Source organism: Thermobia domestica, chromosome 2 (genome assembly GCF_964235325.1).
Source record: "Thermobia domestica chromosome 2, izTheDome1.hap1.1, whole genome shotgun sequence".
Taxonomy (NCBI): domain Eukaryota; kingdom Metazoa; phylum Arthropoda; class Insecta; order Zygentoma; family Lepismatidae; genus Thermobia; species Thermobia domestica.
In genome coordinates, this window is record NC_137455.1 from 268154178 (window position 1) to 268172687 (window position 18510).

General features: G+C 37.0%; 2 protein-coding genes across 3 annotated transcripts in view; both read right to left on the bottom strand.

Annotated features, from left to right (window-relative positions):
• Positions 1-13934, bottom strand: part of LOC145678487 (uncharacterized) — a 33932-nt gene extending 19998 nt beyond the window's left edge. The window contains exon 1 of one of the 2 annotated variants that reach the window (XM_081748674.1): positions 13837-13934. The gene's annotated coding sequence lies outside the window, so the exon portion shown is untranslated. Of the gene's footprint in view, positions 1-13730 lie in introns of both variants that reach the window. The other variant, XM_081748673.1, reaches the window with a different exon arrangement.
• Positions 13935-16403: 2469 nt separating this feature from the next.
• On the bottom strand, positions 16404-18143 carry LOC145679422 (zinc finger protein 862-like). Its single transcript, XM_081750004.1, has one exon. It carries the CDS (start codon positions 18141-18143, stop codon positions 16404-16406), a length of 1740 nt encoding a protein of 579 aa, XP_081606130.1.
• Between the last annotated feature and the right edge of the window lie 367 nt (positions 18144-18510).

Here is an 18510-nt window from a genome sequence, read left to right on the forward strand (position 1 = left end):
ACATCGTTAGAGTCATCAAGTCTAAGAGGCTCAGGTGGGCAGATCATGTAGCCAGAATGGAAGAAAGTAGGAATAGTGATGGGCAGTGGGAATATTACCGGTGGGAAGGAATTTAAAAAATGGAAATATTCCCGGATTTTTTCCCTGGCTTATAAATTCCCGGGAAGGAATTTATGTCCATTTCTTTATTTTATCTTCCAAATTATAAGAACTGTATGACCAATTACATTATTTTAATATGTGATGATTTACTTCTAGGTTTTAAAGAATTTGAAGGTTAAAAAAATTAAAATTATTTGACTGTACATTATATAACTAATAATATGAGTTTTTAAGTTCCATTTCCATTTCACTAAAAAAAAAGTAGGGTAATTGTTTAGTATTGGAGGCCAAAAACTAGCAAAAATAGGACGATTTACGGAACAAATGAGTTGATAATGATGTTTAGTCAAGAAAGTATCGAACACAATTGTTTAGGGCAGTAGGGAATTTGTACAAACCGGAATTGGAAGTGATTTATGTGAGAAAAGAAAGTAGATTGTTGGTAACGAAAATAAAAAACAACTTGCCCTGCGGGGTTCTACCCCGCGTTCATTCGCTAACGCTCGCTCGGAAATGATATCTGAATTTAATGTTGCTAACGTAATTTAACGTATGAAACCATAAAACCACCACATCGAAATAGAATATCGCAAAAAAGTAGGTGCAAAAGCTGGCCTACCAAAGCTAAACAATAGCCAAAAGTAGCAAAGTACTAACTTACAAATGATGAAAAGGGATTATTTTGTAAAGTAATGTAGAATTACGTAGAAATAGAGATGAGGTACTATTAATAAACCTTGAACCACCGTCAGCAATAGATGTCGGTCTGTCTCCTGTCTCTGACTCGAATTTCTGAAGAGGTACTTGGACTTCTCTTACATGTGAATTAAAGCATGAGAAATGGGCAGGAAGAAAGGTCGTGTGTGGCAATATTACATGCAAAATTATAAAAATAAGAAAGTATCTTGCAAATATTGTGAACATACATATTTATGCGCAAATGTTGACAAAATGCTGGGACATATATCTTCTGAGTTAGCCCAACTTAATTTGTTGAGCGAGAGAGAGAGAGAGAGAGAAAATACATTTAAGTTAAGCCCAACTGAACAACAAACATGAGTGACTGATTAGCTTTCGCGCTTCTATCGTGAGGTCCGAGATTCAACCCCACATTCGACCATTTTGGCAAAAGATTTTCTTAATTCCATCTGTGAATGTAGAGATAGTGCGTGTACTGTGAGTCCTAGCCGTTACCAGCAGTGATGGATTTGCGAAGAGGGTTAGGGAGGGTATGTCTTTCGGAAAAAATGTCGATAATTCAGAAGTTAAAATAAAGTTAAACAGCTTCTAAAATTGCCCTCAAATACTACATTCTTCATGTTAGCTTTAATTCATAAACCATGTGCTCCATCTGTCATGATGGTGAATTCCGGAGCGAAATATGGCATTTAGATCATGGAATCTTATCTAATTTAGAGTATACTATGAGAAAGCTATTTAAACAGAAAAATCATGAAAATGAAAAAAGCCAAAATTTCCAAAATTCTCGTTTTTTTTTCAAGAAAGCCGGCTTTTTATGTGCAAAAAACCATCGATTCAAAAAAGCCGGCTTTTTTGCATTTCTATACAAAATTTATTAAAACTTAATTCTAGAGCTCCTTCGTGGCCATAACTGCCGGAGATGGAGGCACCGAAATACAAAATTTACGGAGAAATGAACAGAATCAGACGAAATGTCATTATGACAGTACCGGTAACAAAAAAGAGTAATGAAGGTAATCAGTGTAAGGTGATTAATTAGGGAGAAAACCTAAGTTAAATTATGGACCATTTGAGTTTACGAATTGATGTAATATTAGATAAACAGGTAATATGACAGTGTTTCACACTAGCTGTTATTAAGTACCCTAGGACGTGTTTGTTGCAGTAAGGAGACAAATACAGAAATGTACAGCGGAAAGTAATAAGTGTTGTATCTGAACTGAATGTGGTAAATTTTTGCGTGCTATCCCATTTCATGGGGCCTGTAAAATACACGGAAAATAATTTGTTACTTGATTGCACAATGGGTCATTCTACGCCACTTCAGCCAGGGGCTAACACCCAGCTGTCTCAGAATGGAATGAAAATTCTTGTGCTTATGTAGTTTTTGCTGACGATTCCGAAACTGCAAACCGTTTGAAAATCGATCCATTGGTTCTGGACTTACGGACCTTTGAAAGTGAAACCTGTAATGTGAGAAATAGTAGTCGCGAGAGCTAAGGTCATATTGAAAATAGGGTGTAACTTTCTTTAAAGTTAACGTAGAAACATGATCTTTCTTTTGTTTGCTTCCTCTATAAATGTACTTTACAGATACATAAAAGTTATTCTTGCAACGGTAGAAGGAAAAGAGAAAATTATCAGTAAGTTTAAAAAAAAATGCAGGTAAAAAACGCCTAACATTGTAATTCTAAGAACACATCAGCCGCCATCGCAATTTGCATGAAATTTTGTACAAAGAATCGTAGCATAGTGAAAAAATGATGATGGGCTATGCACAGGAACTATAAAAAAATGTGATAAGTTTAATGTTTTATTTCAGAGTTTGTTACATGTGAAGTAAACAGGTATGAAAATAATATTGGCGTAAAATCAAGAAATAAAAACTTTTACATTATGTACGGTTGAAAATCTATTTTCGCATATGTACTCTCCACTATTTTGTCAGCTTGAAATATCTGACAGTATGTATGCTTGTCCCGTGGCCGTGGTTACTTCTACAGTGCGGACCACTTATAACTCGGAAATAGCGAATTACTGGACATTCCGAACATAAATGAACTCCCCGTCACACCGCCTATTTAAAACATGGAAGAAATGTCCATATATTACGAACAATATTTTCGTAAAGACCGCTTATAGCGAAATGTTGTGGAAGAGGTTGTTGATCCTCAAATTTGGAGTGAATTTCAGGAAGCAGCAACGCAGGGAATTATGTTTGTCGACTATGTCGCTGCAGATGATGCGCTTGTAAATTAGGATCCGGATGTTGATAATTCAATTGTGGAAAGCGTGAGGGAAGCTACGAAGGAAAATGAAGCATATTCCGATGATGAGGGAGAAGTGGAAAATATGAAACAACCCGTGAGTTCCAAAGAAGTGATCCAACTTTACAATGCTATCATTTTGAACACAGCAACACGGTGTCGAACAATGCATTTCGGGCATTTGAGGAAGTAGAAGCGGCGGTGCTACGAACAGCGGCAGTAGACGCGGTTCAGAAGAAAACAGCAAACTTCTTCAAGCGTGCTTGAACAGGTAGGAAGAAATGCAATATGTACGATAGGCTAGATAACAACCCAAGTAATAAAATTATCTTCAGATGTAATATTATACTGCTGTTTATTCTTTTTTAAATGTATCTGCTTGTTATCTAATCCTTTGGTTTTTCCATAACTCGAAAAAATAATTATTTTGTTTATAACGAAGTTCGGGTATAAAGAACTCATTGTGTTGGTCAATTGAGATTCGTTATAAATAAACTGCACTGTACTTGCCAGAGAACATTTGTGACAGGCACCAGATAAGTGTTTGTGTTCTCTGGCCAGTAAAATGATGCAGAAGGGCCATAAGGGTGCATGAACATAATAGCAGTATCTCCTTCTGAGAACACTTCAGTTATTAACCCAATGTACCACTTGTTATTGTACTTGTACGCTACACAGTTATGTAATCTGATTACTGGTAATGTTTTACATGGTACTGGAGTTACTGACCCATCCCTTGGAAAACTGGTTGACAGACAGAATTCCTTGTCACTCAACTCCAGTTGTCCAGTTGGCTGGAAGCAATGGAAACTTGTTGTTTGCAGCCAAAAGCCTATCTGATAAATTGCTCAAATAGTTTGCATGTCTTCTGCTACAAAATAAAACCGAACGCCAACAACCGTTCTCTGAAAGCTTGCTTTAGTTACAGTTCGCTTTATGGTACCACCAATACCATCACAGGGTGACTTGCCATGGATCGTTGCAAAAATGAGCACCGAGCTTTTAATTGAAAATCGGCTTCATAACGACACAAATTCAAGAATTTAGAGTTCTTATACTGAGATGCAGAACCGTCAGTAAAATACTCAATTTCTGTCACATTCTTGCGAGTTCCAGGCAGATGTTATTCTAGAACATTCCATGGCAGATGGAACATTCTAGAATGCTTCAGACCAAGGATGAACATTCTAGAATGTTCCAGGCAAAGGAAAAACATTCTAAATAGTTTCAGACAAGGTAAATACATATTCTGTCTACAGAGCTCCAGATAAACAATACATTCAAAGGTTCCAAACAGCAGTTAATCTCGAATGTTACATAAAGTCCAAGAACGTTCTGTTCAATCAGATAAAGGAGAAAAGAACTAAGAACAAAGAAGAAAAACAAAGAACTAAGTCACCAAATGTAACCTGTATTGCCGGTGCCCTGAGGAGGTATTTATAGGATAATTCAGGTCTAGCATCATGTGACATATTTTCAACTCATCACAATTTTTTAAAGATTCTTATGAATTGATCATCACCATTTTTTTAACAATTGAATGGATACGTTGCTACGGTTCTTTATACAAATTGAGATTAGGGCTGATGAGTTCTTGCAATTACAATGTTAGGCATTTTTCGTTTTTAATTTACTGATGATTTTCTCTTTCCCTTCTACTTTTGCGAGAATAACTTACGCACCTGTAAAGTATATTTATAGAGGAAACAAACAAAAGAAAGTTCATGTTTCTACGTTACTTTTGAAGAAAGTTACGCCCTTAGATCTCGTGACCACTATTTCTCTCGTTACAGGACTCAATTTCAGAAGTCAGTAAGTCCAGAACCAATGCACCGATTTTCAACTGGTTTGCACTTTTGGAATTAGCATCAGAAACTACATAAGCACATGAATTTTCATTTCATTCTGCGATAGGTGGGTGTCAAATGAGACAAATCCTGGCTGAAACGACGTGGAATTATCCCAATAGTATTGTACAGGTAATGAAAAAATTATCAGGTTTTAAAGTGTGACGAAGTACTTCACACGAAAGACATGATGAAGTGCAGTGCTACGTGAAGACAGTGTACAAAGCAGGGTTGGCAAAAACCATGGTTTTTATTGAAAAAAAAACAAAAAAAAAAAAACGGTTTTTTGGTTCAAACCAGTTTTTTTTTTTTTTTTTTTTTTTTTAATAATTTGCTCTACGTATTTATATCACATATGAACAGAAATAAGTTTGTTTCGCCTTGCTGTTATTATGCAACAACAGGATTATGCTGGAAGTGGTCTTACAAGCTTAAAGCGGGATCCAAACAGCTTCCCAGTTTACATCCGATTGTCCTCCATTTGGACTCGAAACCGAGACTAATTGGCCACAAATGCAATGAGTCTGCCGACTCACTCACGAAGGACTCCTGATAAAAATGCATTGTATTGTTCTTTACATACTTGTTAATATAATTGTCAAGAGTCACTTCAGGACAAATAGATAAATAGTTGCACAAGTGAAACCATTATACAGAATTACATATAAATGGGGGAACTCCCGCGTTAGCCATTGGGAAAATCCTGTTATTACTTTAAATGTAAAGCAAAACCTGTTATAGCTTTGCATGTAAAATCTAAGGTCAACGTATCATAATCAGTACGCTAAAACTGAGGTATTAAATTCCAAATTTAGTATGTAGATATCATTCAATAAAATTAAAACGAAGTCCAATCCAAGCTAATGTTGAAAGCTACGTAGGCAGTCGATAAATTTTGCAAATGTCTATCAATACATTTAGGCAACCTTTGCTTCTTTATAAAACAAGCATTCAGGCAAGCAAAAACATACAATTTAGCTCCGTTTCGTATGTTTAAGCTTAACATCTTTATGTAATACCGAGGTTATAAAGAAGACTTTCGCTTTAAAGTGACATCCAAACCGCTACTTGGTTTACACATGAAAGAAGGATTGTGATTCGACCGAGAATTGAACATGGGACACCTCGATTAAAAGGTGAAAAGGAGATAAAACTAATGCAGATGGTTTGATATGTGGAAACGTCACCATGAAGTTCACACGATTTAAAGCATTTTATATATATAAAGTGTTTTTCCACTATTCTCGTTCATGCGTACTACAACCACCTCGCTGATGACTTGTTCACCATGCACGCACACCCTCGGTACCGCTCAAACCCCCTGACTCGGTTGGATAGCATTCGTGCTTTTTAGTGACCACCTAGCAAAAGTTGGTTTGTGTTTTAAAGTTAATCCGTGGTTCATGCACTGTAGTTTTTATGCCGTATGTGCACTTTCTGCAGTTATACTTAATCCTTCTAAAGTTAATGTGGACCCATTAATGCAATTCCTCATTTTAGAAACACTTTCTAAGGCGCTTAAGAGTGCATTTCCTGCTAAAAGAAGTTCATATGTCTGGCACACAAGTCCGCTTCTGTGGCAACTTAGTACAGAACAGAAGTATCTTCGTATGAGTTTTGTAATTTTTGATGTTCTAGGGACAAGTGATCGGTAAGGGATTCCACCTCTAACCCTTTCGGGTACCTGGGTTTTGGGGGTATTTTTTAGACTTTCAGTCAAGCAGCTACTGCATCGTCACTATTTATCCTAGGATCATGGTTCATACCTCATTCTCTTCAGAATGGAGCCGGCTTTCAAATGGTACCACTTGCATGCCCATACCATATACCAGGAGAGGGAAAATGATGTCAAAGGGAAAATTTCGGGGAAAAAAATCTTTTTTACACTTTGGGCCCCTCTTGAACAGCCCTGTGTGAACGTAGAGATCTCAAAAAAAAATCTAATAAATAGAACTTGGTAGACTGAATGTGTATACCAAATTTCAAGTTCCTATCTTGAATACTAAGGGCGGGAGAAATTTTATCAAGAATCCCCACAATGCCCCATATTACCGCAAAAGACCATGATCTCAGGTAAAAAAAATTCCTGGGACATCTCTATTGACCCTACAACTATAATCCGCCAATCATTCTCTTCAGAATAGAACTGCCTTTCAGGCGGTACCATTCACATGTCTCCATCATGTATCTAAGGTGGGAAAATCCCGAAAAAAAAGATGTTGGTCAAAATATTACTTTTTTAACTTTCTGCCCCTCTGGACCTCCCCCCCCCCCCCTGTTTTAAAGCAGAAATCTAAAAAAAAAATTTGTTAAATACTATCAGGTGGGCTGAATGTTTGTGTACAATTTCAATCTTCTAGGTGCAAAAATAAGCCCGCAAAAAAAAAAAAAAAAAAAGTCCAATATTGCCCTACACAGAAGTATATTTTGATAAAAATTCCCTGAGACATCCCTAATTGCCCTAGGGTCATGTTTCGCCCATCATTCTCTTCAGAATAGAACTGCCTTTCAGACGTTACGACTCACGTGTCACCATCATGTATCTAAGGCGGGAAAATCCCGAAGAAAGGGATTTTTTGGTCAAAATATCCCTTTTTTCAACATTTTGACCCTCTGGACCCCCATGTTTTAACGCAGAGATCTTAAAAAAATCTGATAAATACTAACAGGTGGGCTGAATGTTTATACACAATTTCAATCTTCTAGGTGCAAAAGTAAGCCCGCCAAAAGAAAATATATCCGACAATGTCCCATTTTCCCGTATACAGACCCTCATGAAAACTTTTGAAAAAACAGGCAATGTACAGCGCCTGTTTTGCTTATGTGCTACAGGTGTTACGTGTAAAGTAAACGGTTTGGAACAGAAACAGGCACTTATCCGGGAAATAACACCTGTTTTTGAATGTAATAATTCTTGTCTTGACATGAAATCACATGTGTGCACTGTACATTGACTGATCAGTACCTGTGCGACGCGCATGTACATCCAATATTCAGAAGAAAATGTTGCGGGCTGCAGACATGTGCAGATCAGCGAATACAAGTTCATGTGTAGCACGTGGTATTTAGTGAAAACGTGTCTGCGTCCAACACATACACTGTACTCCAACGATATTGTAAACATGTACATTTGCGTTCCAGGCCAGCCGGTATTTTAAATGTTGAACGAAAATTTTCTGCACATTACATATAATGTGTTCCATTTTTTAATGTGATTTTCAGCTATGCTGAATTTCGAAAGAAATCTGCTGAGAACATGAGTTGTTTTTTCCCTGTATTGCCGAATGTTCATGCAGGTTCCAGAGAATTGTTCATCTAGCAGGAGTTTATCGTTTACATGTCTGGTACATGGTATGTTTTTAATACGGAAAATAGGATTTCAGATGGTTTGTTTTAGCAGAAAAGGGTTGTACAAACATGAACTGTGCATGGTATGTAGTGACAGCATGTATTTCCAGGTTACAGAGAAACAGTACACTGTCTGAAATATAAAAAAAAAACATGCCCGGTAGACAGAATGTTTTAAATCCGAGAAAAGGCCATTTTCAGATGGGTTTCTCATAAAAAAGGAAGCTGTTTTGTTATTAGGTGTATGTTGCATGTATTAACATCATGTACATGAAGTGTCCAGCTACATGTTGCTTTCAGGGTGGAAAAAAATCATGATTTTTTTAAAAAAAATCATTTTTGTTGATTTTTTTGATTTAAATAGATTTTTTTGATTTAAATCAAATCTTTTTCTTCGTATAATACAAGTTGCGAACTGAAGAAAAAACATTAGGAATTAGTATTAAATGTTAATTATGCCATTTAAGTTAAAGTATTGGGTTTTAATTTTGAATTAATTCCCAATCGTTAACCTATTTCAATCCCAAACAATGTTTCTTAAGCATTAAGGAAAAGGTACAGCAATGTATATCAACATGACACTTTTCTTTTCACGAAAGTTACTGATATTTGGCAGCGGCATATTTTTAAATAATTGGAACTAGCTAGCGGCACGAAATACATATAAAGTACATAAATTTCGCCTAAAATTAACTAACTCACTCTATGACCTACGGAACCCGGAGGTTCAAGCCATGTTCACAAAAGCTCTCCTAACTTCTATCCTTAGTCAATTGAATCCAGTTTCTATTTTGTATTCTTATTTCTGCGAGATACATCTTAATATTGTCCTCCCATCAGCGCCTAGGTCTTCCTAATGGTCGTTTTCCGATTGGACTTCCAGTTAAAACTTTGAAAGCGTTCCTACTTTCTTCCATTCTCGCTACATGTCCTGCCCACCTGAGCCTCCAAGACTTGATGACCCTAACAATGTTTGGTGAATGGTATAAATTATGCAGTTCCTCATCATGAAGATTTCGCCATTCCTCATTTCCGTTCCTTTGGGTTCCGAATATTCGTTTCAGAATTTTATTCTCAAATACTTTCAGTCTGCGTTCTTCCCTCAGCGTAAGCGACCATGTTTCACAACCATACAGCACAACAGGCATAATTATCGTTTTATATATTTTAAAGCTTCAAATTCCTCGACACAATTCACGACGATAAGAGATTTTGAACTGAATAATAACACGAATTCCCTGCTTTTAGTCGATATTTAATTTCTTCGTGAATATCGTTTTCTCCGATGGCAGAACTTTCTTTGTCTTTATGCGATGAGCTTTTGTAAGTCAAAAATTTTCTGCAGGAATTAAAAAAAAAAAAAAATCAAATCAAGATCAGTTCCAGCGGAAGAAACACTTGTGATTGTTAAAAATATGCTTTATGTGACGTGAAAAACAGTTCAAATGCGAGTTGTCCGTGCATTTAAGACATTAATACATAGCAGGCACGTTTTTATACTTTTCTGTTGGCTATTTTATTTCCTCTGACAATTTTTCCTGCACAGGCGCGGCAAATTTTCTGCGATCACATCGCAGATCGCGGCATATTCTGCAATGGGGTCAAGTATCCACTTTATCAAAAGTATTATTCGATATTTTAACGCATCCAAAATTTGTCGTATTACGATCCCGAGCAATTTCTATGTATTTAGTACATAAATTTCGCCCAAACTTTTAATTTTTTTTTTATTTTTTTGTTTCGGAGAGGGGATCGGACTTCCCTAAATACGCCCCTATTATCTGGAAACAAACAAATAGACATAGACACAAAATAGTTTTTATCTTAAATGTCCATATTGATTTCCCCGTTGGAATAGAAATTTTAAAAGCCTGTGTTACAAAGAGAAGAAAGCAGGGTTCACCCGTAACCCGTTCAAATGGGATTTTCCCTGATCGTTCCCTACATAATACTCGTTTTCATACTGTGCTTACATACATTTGAGTCTCGTTGTATTATGATTATTATCTTCCATAATCGAAATAACAGAAGAAAAACGGGATTTTACTTTTACTTTCACTTTAAAGTAATTCATTTCGGAATTTGATTTAAATCAACGATTTTTATTAAAAATTCAAGTGATTTAAATCTTGATTAAAATCGTGATTTAAATCAGACTGATTTAAATCAATCCACCCTGGTTGCTTTCGAATGAATTCTTGAATTTCCAGCAAAACAGACTAATCTCGACAATATTGGAAGGCTCACTGTGTGGGTAGAAATTTGCAGCTGCGAATTTATATTTTCCTGGACCAGCAGCAGATACTGGTATGTTTAGAAACACTGTGTTGCTGGAAATTCAGTCTTGACTTTTATTCCTTCAGCAAAATTTCGAACTCAAGTTTCATTCAACAGTGTACCATTTTATAATTACCACAAAATGGAAAATAGCTAGCAGGTCTAAAGACCAGGGACAAGTTAAAAAACCGAAAATTGTGCCCTATAGTGTAGATGCCTGCTAGTTTGAAATAATGGCTGCCATCTTGAAATTGGGACCTGTGCAATCAGTCTTAACTAATCGAAAAATGTAGTGTTCGTATCGTCTTAACCGCCTATTTCCGGTTCCCCTTTCACTGCATGTTTGCCACCCATGTACATTGCATCTTCAGTGCTCTCGAACAATACTAGAATAGCACTGGTCTTCTTCCTTTTACATGCAATGTTCAGCGGATGATCCGCTGCTGTTGAAAACACGTTAAGATCAGTTGCAAAACATGCAGTCCACAGATGTTGCGTTCGGTTATAGGTACAAAACATGCGTTTTCCAGGTACAAACCAGGTGTTCATTTCTTCCTTGTTTACCTGTGTTTTTTCGCTTCCAGGGACTGAACACTTAATGTTTTTAAAAAACATGAGCACATGATCAGGCGTAAAACAGTGTTCCAATTTCAAGGGTTTTCCAGGCGCATGTTGTACATGCGCATGTACGGTACGTGTTTTTTTCTGCTGGGGAAGGATATTTTGTAAAAATACCCTAGGATCATGGTTTGCACATCATTCTCTTCAGAATAGAACTGCCTTTCAGGCGGTACCATTCACATGTCTCCACCATGTATCTAAAGCGGGAAAATCCCGAAGAAAGGGATTTTTTGGTAAAAATATCCCTTTTTTTCAACTTTTTGCCCCTCTGGATCCCCTCCTGTTTTAACGCAGAAATCTGAAAAAAAATTCTGGTAAATACTACTCGGTAGACTGAATGTTTGTGCAAAATTTGAATCTTCTACGTGCAAAAATAAGCCCGCCAAAAAATAACGAACATAGGCTTAATAAAAGAAAATATATATTTTAAAATTATGACGTCATCACGTCCTATGTCTCAACGCAGGAAGGTGTGAAACCATACGTAAGGTCTTCTACAATGCCTCTGGACTTGAAAAACAAAAAACAAAAAAATGTACCATGAAACACCCGTATGGTACAAATTGTACCATGAGTTCCCCAAAGGGCTAATTTTCCTCCGAAAGTTTATTTATATAACAGTAGTAGGGCGTCAGGCCTATATAGTGTTGGTTGGAAACATGAGAAGGTAAGGATTCAATGTTTTCGTTATTTTTCACTAGTGCGCAACTTAAGATGCTTTAACAGCTGTAAAGTGCCATCTGTGGAAGATTAACGTGGCTATGCTACGTTGCTTACTACTTTAATTTGCTAAATGTCAATTTGCTTAAGGTTCCTTCGGTTAAAAGAACCGGTATGTTATGTTGTTTCTGGTTCCCTTCTAAGAAAATTACCTCATTTATTTCTAGCAGTGATTAGCAATACCACAGTTTAAACTACATTAGCCTTAGTGGTATGGCAATTCGGGTTTTTTGTCTTTTCAGCAGCACGGCTATATGAGATGTGAACCTATAGGTCTACTGTGGGATCCGAACATTAGCGTCAGCCTGAAATAGAACCCGGGTCCCCCGCGTGAGCTTACATTTTCTTGTATACTGAAAAATTTGAAGCTTGCATCAATAAGTAGGGTCGCTTTAAAAGGGTATATTAGAATATAGTGTTATGGAGTAGAGTAAAACAGGGATAAGTAGGGTAGGGGCAGAAACGGACTAGCTTAAATTTAGGGAAGTTTTGATCCATTCTCAAATTAATAGAGAGTAATTTCTCGTTTCTGAATGAGTATACCGGTAAATATTTAGCAGAAAGGGTTTAGAAGTAAGTAAAAAATAGAAAATTTGCAGGAGAAATGAAAAAGACAAGTACTTACACCTAACATAACCAAATCTAATCTAGGGTTCACTCGAGCAGACGGTTCTACCGAAAACAAAATTTATAGGCAAAATACGATGTGAAACACTTTTCGTAAAATAAGTAGAGTGTGAATATAAGTAATTTCTGTCATTAGATATCACACTGAAATACATTTTCAATGGTAGTGAACGTATTCTAAGTGTAACTATTTACTGAAGCGGAAGAACACAAGGAGGTGGAAATAAACGGTGGGAATGTTCTCTTCGTGTTAGCAATGGACGTTTGCGATGGATATCATGCAAACATACGATTTTATTACAAAGAATTGTGTGATAAAGAGCGTCATATTATAAAGTTTCTGCAGCGTCATGGTATGTTGAAACCTAAAACCAACAGTGCGAAGTGTGGAAAAGAAGTAAAAATTCAAAACTGACGTACTTCTCGAACCGGGCCGGGAAACCAGTGAAGCCATTTTAAAGGTAAGAATTATTACAATTATTTAAGGGTTTCGAAGATGAAAATTATTGCTGATATTTTATCTATTTTTCCACTATCCTCATTTATCATATGCCCCGCATCGCTGACGCGCTCGCTCCATACGGACGCACCCCTTCGCTCCGCTCGGGCCCCTCTGCCGCGCTCCTGCCCTGACTCGGTTAAATAGAATTCGTGCTTTTTAGTGGTCATCTAGCACAAGTTGGTTAGTGGTTTACGCACTAGCTCCTCATTTTTGTGTATGTTCTTCAAAAAGAAACCTTAAAATGCGATAAATGTGTGAAAATTTGGTAGAACCGTCTGCTTGAGTAATGCTCTAACCTAACCGAAATAATTAATAGAAATAATCGACATTCTACCATTTTTTCGAAAATTATGCTGGATCCCTACTGCTAAACATCGTCTAGTATACCTGCTGGAGCGGGCATTGTAAAGTTAACCCGAAGTCAAATGACGGAAATTAAGGCAATTAAAATAAGTTACTCAATAAATAAGAATAGGAATTTCATTGTAGGTCGTTTTACCGCAAGAAATGTTATGTCCGGTCACTCAATACATTATTAAAACCCGAAGACCGAGAAGCTCCAACAAATTTAATCCGTTTATCCATTGTTTAATTAATTACATGTTCAAATACGACAAAATATTTTAACTGTAGATAAAACACTTGTCAACCGAGTTATGGTATTAGGTAAGCTCATTATTTACACAGTATAAGTCCTACAGAGATTTATATACGCACACTGAAAGTCGTATCTGAATTTCAATTTTGTATTAAGTACGCTCTAAGACATTGCACTTAATAACTGTATAACAGTCAACCACACACGAAACTCTGAAATACTCACATTTCTTTCCTCTCATTTTCTGCCAGCGTTGCCAGGTCAGGAAGGCAAAATATCTGTAGACGTGGTGTAAAATATCTGTAAAAATCCGTATTTTACACAAAAAAATCTGGAGAAAAATCTGTAGAGGCAAAGCTATAAGGGACCTGACCCCTACTGAAAAACTTGCCTCCCCCCTAGCCCCCTCTTCAGTAGTGAGCATTTTTCTAACTAAAATATTGATAAACGTAATACAACTTTGCAGGGGTGCCCATCCCCCCCAAAGCTGGTGGCGCACTCCCCCCCCAAAAGTGATGCCACTTTTGAGCTGGTTTTCAGTTTACCACAGGCCCTGGAAAGTGTAATCGCACAAACAGAAAAATATACAAAATATTATCATTAATTCATTTATTATATATCATGTAGCAATTGAACAGCATTACTTATTAAGTGTCGTACATGGTATAAATAAGAAATAAATAAATGCTCCCAGCAGAAAATGGGTAAATTACCTACACAAAGCGATAAACCGACCAGCCCATCCTTTCATATAGCAACTTGCGCGGTACTTCATTCATAGAGTTTCTAAACAGGGGGTAGGGGGATTCATTCTCGAGATGTAAAAAAAAAATCGCATCGTGTTCCAATGTTATTCTGACGACAGCAAAATTACTTACTCGACATTAGAGTAAAATTCTTCCCCAATTTTTTTCTCGATGGCACAACTTGCGCCATTCATCCCTCCTGTGGGCGGCCCTTCTTTCTTAAAACGAAGCAACCTTTCCTTTCATACGGCTACTTGGGCGGTACTTCATTCATCGAGTATCGAAGCAGGGGGTACGGGAGTTCACCCCGGAAAATTTTTGAAAATTAGCTTCTCAAAATCGTGTTCTAATGCTATTCCGACAGTAAAATTGCTAGTTCGAAAGTAGAGTAAAATCCCCCCCAAAATATTTCTCAATGGCGCAGCTTGCGCCATACATCCCCCCTGTGGGCGGCCCCTGCAACTTTGATAAATAATTTATGTATGATAATATAATATCCGTTTTTATCTGATTCTCAAACGGGATGCCTAAATGTCCCGTTTTTAAGCAAAAATGACCCAGGTGTCAAGTAATTATTATTCAAAATATAAATGGTCAATGCAAATTCCCATTCGTACCAGCACTCATTGGGAAGGTTCAGCCGTGTCTGGAACTTTTGAATGTTCAAATGGGAATTGAGTGTTCCGTGCTTCAAGTGGAAATTGAGTTGGAATTCTGAGTGTTCAAGTAGTTAAAAGTATTGTTGGGTTGTACTTAAGTTGGAAACGGTGTGTTATTATTCTTACTTGTATATTTTGTAAATTGAAAACACTGCTGAGTCCCAAAATGCAATGTGGAAGTCAGATAAATACCCCCCCCCCCTGGTCGCCGATTCGTATGCGTCCCGTTTTTGAAAGTAAAAGTTCTGGTCATCTTGCATCAAGGGGGATTATGGCCCCCATAGCCCCCCTTGAATCCGCGCCTGTATATGCATATATAATAAGAAATAGTCCTGACTGACTGCTTGATAGATTAAATGCACCATAGGATTTGTGACGTAAGATACCACTAAAAAAGTTTTTTTTTTTTTTTTTTTTTTTTAATTCGACGTGGAAAGGAGGAATAGGAGTAGCAATTATTACAATAATATACTCATGTTTCGGAGTTATTTAAAGTTGGATATGTGAAATTCGGCATTTGAACTTTTCACTTGAAATAATGAAACGCGTCTTTCATAGTTTTTTGATATTCAGTCTAGAAGGGAAGAAAAAATTGTGGAGGATGTTCACTATGATTCCTATACGATACATTCGAATTTCGTGCAAGACTTCGAGTTCAGACGAATTGTATATGCAAGGTTCAGAAGGAAAAACGTAAATTATTGCCATCAGTAACACGTGAGAGGGGATGGGATTTGCTGTATATATATCTGCACACTGGCGTCTTTGGCATGTAAAATGGGGGGGGGGGGGGCATCAAAGAAAGTGATTTAAATTGTAGTACCTAGCCCAATCTATTTATTATCTTCAATTCCATTTGTTACCTTTCTGCTTACCTTTACGGACCCCCTGAGACATATCAAGAACTGTTATAATCCTTTCACAGCCTGAATATTAAATTCCAAATAAATATAATTATTTTTATTTATATGTTATTGTCGTTAGTAAATAAACTAAATTAAAATAGAATATTGAATATATTCTACTTCAAAATATTGGGGGGGGCACGTCTCCCCCCGCCAGACGCCCGTATATATAAACTATCTGCACTTCTGAATATCTGTAATGATTTTTGTACTTACCTCAGTTTCCTAGTAGTTCTTCATCACAGTAGGCCTATTTAATAGACAATATTCAATAGAAACAAGTGAAAAGGTTCCTTTTGTAGCATTGAAACGCATCACAAAACTCACTAACACAAATCAATCCTTTTATATAGTTTTTGAGAATTTAAGTTTATATGGCTGTTCGTGACATACAACGATACAATATGGATACGAATATATAGTTATATATACACACACACATATAGGCTGTACAATTTATACAAATAAGAAAAAGGGACATTTTAATTATCGTCGGATAATTCATCGTTGTACATTTTGTTATTTACCTTCTGCACCAAGGTTTTCGAAATAGGGAAATCGTAGCACGAGTATTTCTTCATAAGTCTCTTAGAATGCAACAATCCCACCATAGTGTCCGTACCTAGCCGATTTCTTTGCTTCGTCTTCATTCTATTAATTTGCGAGAAAACCCTTTCTACACTAGCCGACGAATGTGGCAGGCACAAAAGTTGCATCATAAAACTTGAAAGTTTGGGAAACATTTGTGATCCATCTCCCTTTTTTAAATTTCCTACTGACAGCCAAAAGTCCTTTGGAGATGCATCAGTTATTACATCAAGATTAGTGTTTCTTAATATTCGCCACTCAGTGTCTAATTCCTGTAATTGGCATTCATCTATAAGAGAGGGAAAGGCGGACGCGAGAGATGCAATTGAGGCAAATGATTTGTTTTTTACAGCTGTTGGGTTAAGTGCTGCAAGGTTTTTCATTGTATCGTCTTTGAATGGAAAACGTCTGTAAATTTGGTTTGCACTTTCAATCAGAAATTCCAAACATCTTAATTTGAAATCTTTGGTGTGGGCCGGATTTATCTGGTCACTTTTTGAAATAGTCATTTCCACTTTTGCACCCAAGTATACTTCATCCAGTGGTTTGAATTTATTTGGATTTTTGTATTGAATGTCTTTCAGAGGCGTAATCGACAAATGATCATTCTGAATGTAACAATCTAGAATAGTTTTTAGTGTCGATTCAACCTCCGAGTAGAGTACATGTATTTGTGGCGATTCTGACTGCATTTGTAAATTAAGCTTATTAAATAACGGCAAGATGAACTCTAAAAAGAGTAAGTATAATTTTGTCACAGGGTCGTTCAACTTAGCCAAAATATTTTCACATGCTAGAAGCCGTTCACTGAGAACAGCATTCGTAAAATATAACCGCAATGCCTCATATTGCTCCAGAAGCCTATGAACAACTGCAGATAGGGAAAGCCAGCGTGTTTGACTCACATGTAGCAATTTGTGTGGCTTTACGTTAACGAAAGCCTGAAATTCTGCAAGTTGCCCTAAACGTTTTGGGCTACATTGAAAAAAGTTATATACATCTCTCGCAAGATCTTCAATGCCTCGCGGGAGTTTGAGACACGCATACGATGCACACAATGCAAACGAGTGACAGATGCACTTCATTACAAACAGATGAGGGATATCCTGTTTTAACAAAGTAGATAATGAATGATTTGCCCCTAGCATTGAATTGGCACCGTCAGCAGCAAAGCCTATCATATTTTCCCGGTAGGGTATGTTAAATCGTTCAAAAAAACTCACAATACTCGCATACAAAGCGTCACTTGTTGCATCCTTAACTGGGAGAAGACCAAGAAACGCATCTATAATTTCACTATTCACAGCTACTCGTGCCACCATACACAAATGTTTTACACATCCCTTATCTGTAGATTCGTCTACAATGAGAGAAAATTTGTTTTCCTTTAGAGTCTCAATTAAGTTCTTAAAGCTTTCATGCCCAGTTACATTTTTTAAAATTGCGGTTGCTTTAGTTCTACCGCATTCTATCTTTTTCGCGATTTCAGAATCCGGACATACCGCCTGTATAAGTTTAGGGATATGTTCCACCGCTTTTAGTGGTAAATCGTGTTCACAAATGAAACTTGCAATACGTATCTCTGCAGATTTCACATTATCGTCTATTTTCGATTTTGATACGTTTGGTGTCATTTCGAAGATAGTGCGCTGCTTAGCCATTGAATTTGAATTTTTAATGTGTTTTTTTACATTAACATGCTTTCTTAAATCCGCTTTTCCAGACGTTAATGATAAATGGCAGTCACATGCGCGGCAATAAGCAAAGAATGGCCCCTTGCTGCTTCGTTTCAACCACCCTTTGAAACATGGATCGTTCTCCCACCCCTCATTGTATTTTTGGCTGTATCGTGCTTTCTTTCTTAATGGTTGCGTAGTACTTGTACTTTCACCAATACTTTCCGAAGAACTCATGCTGAGAAATTCGAACCCGCAGCACAACACTTTCACACGATTACACACACACGGAGCGTCGAGATGAACACAGCATCCTGTAACACAA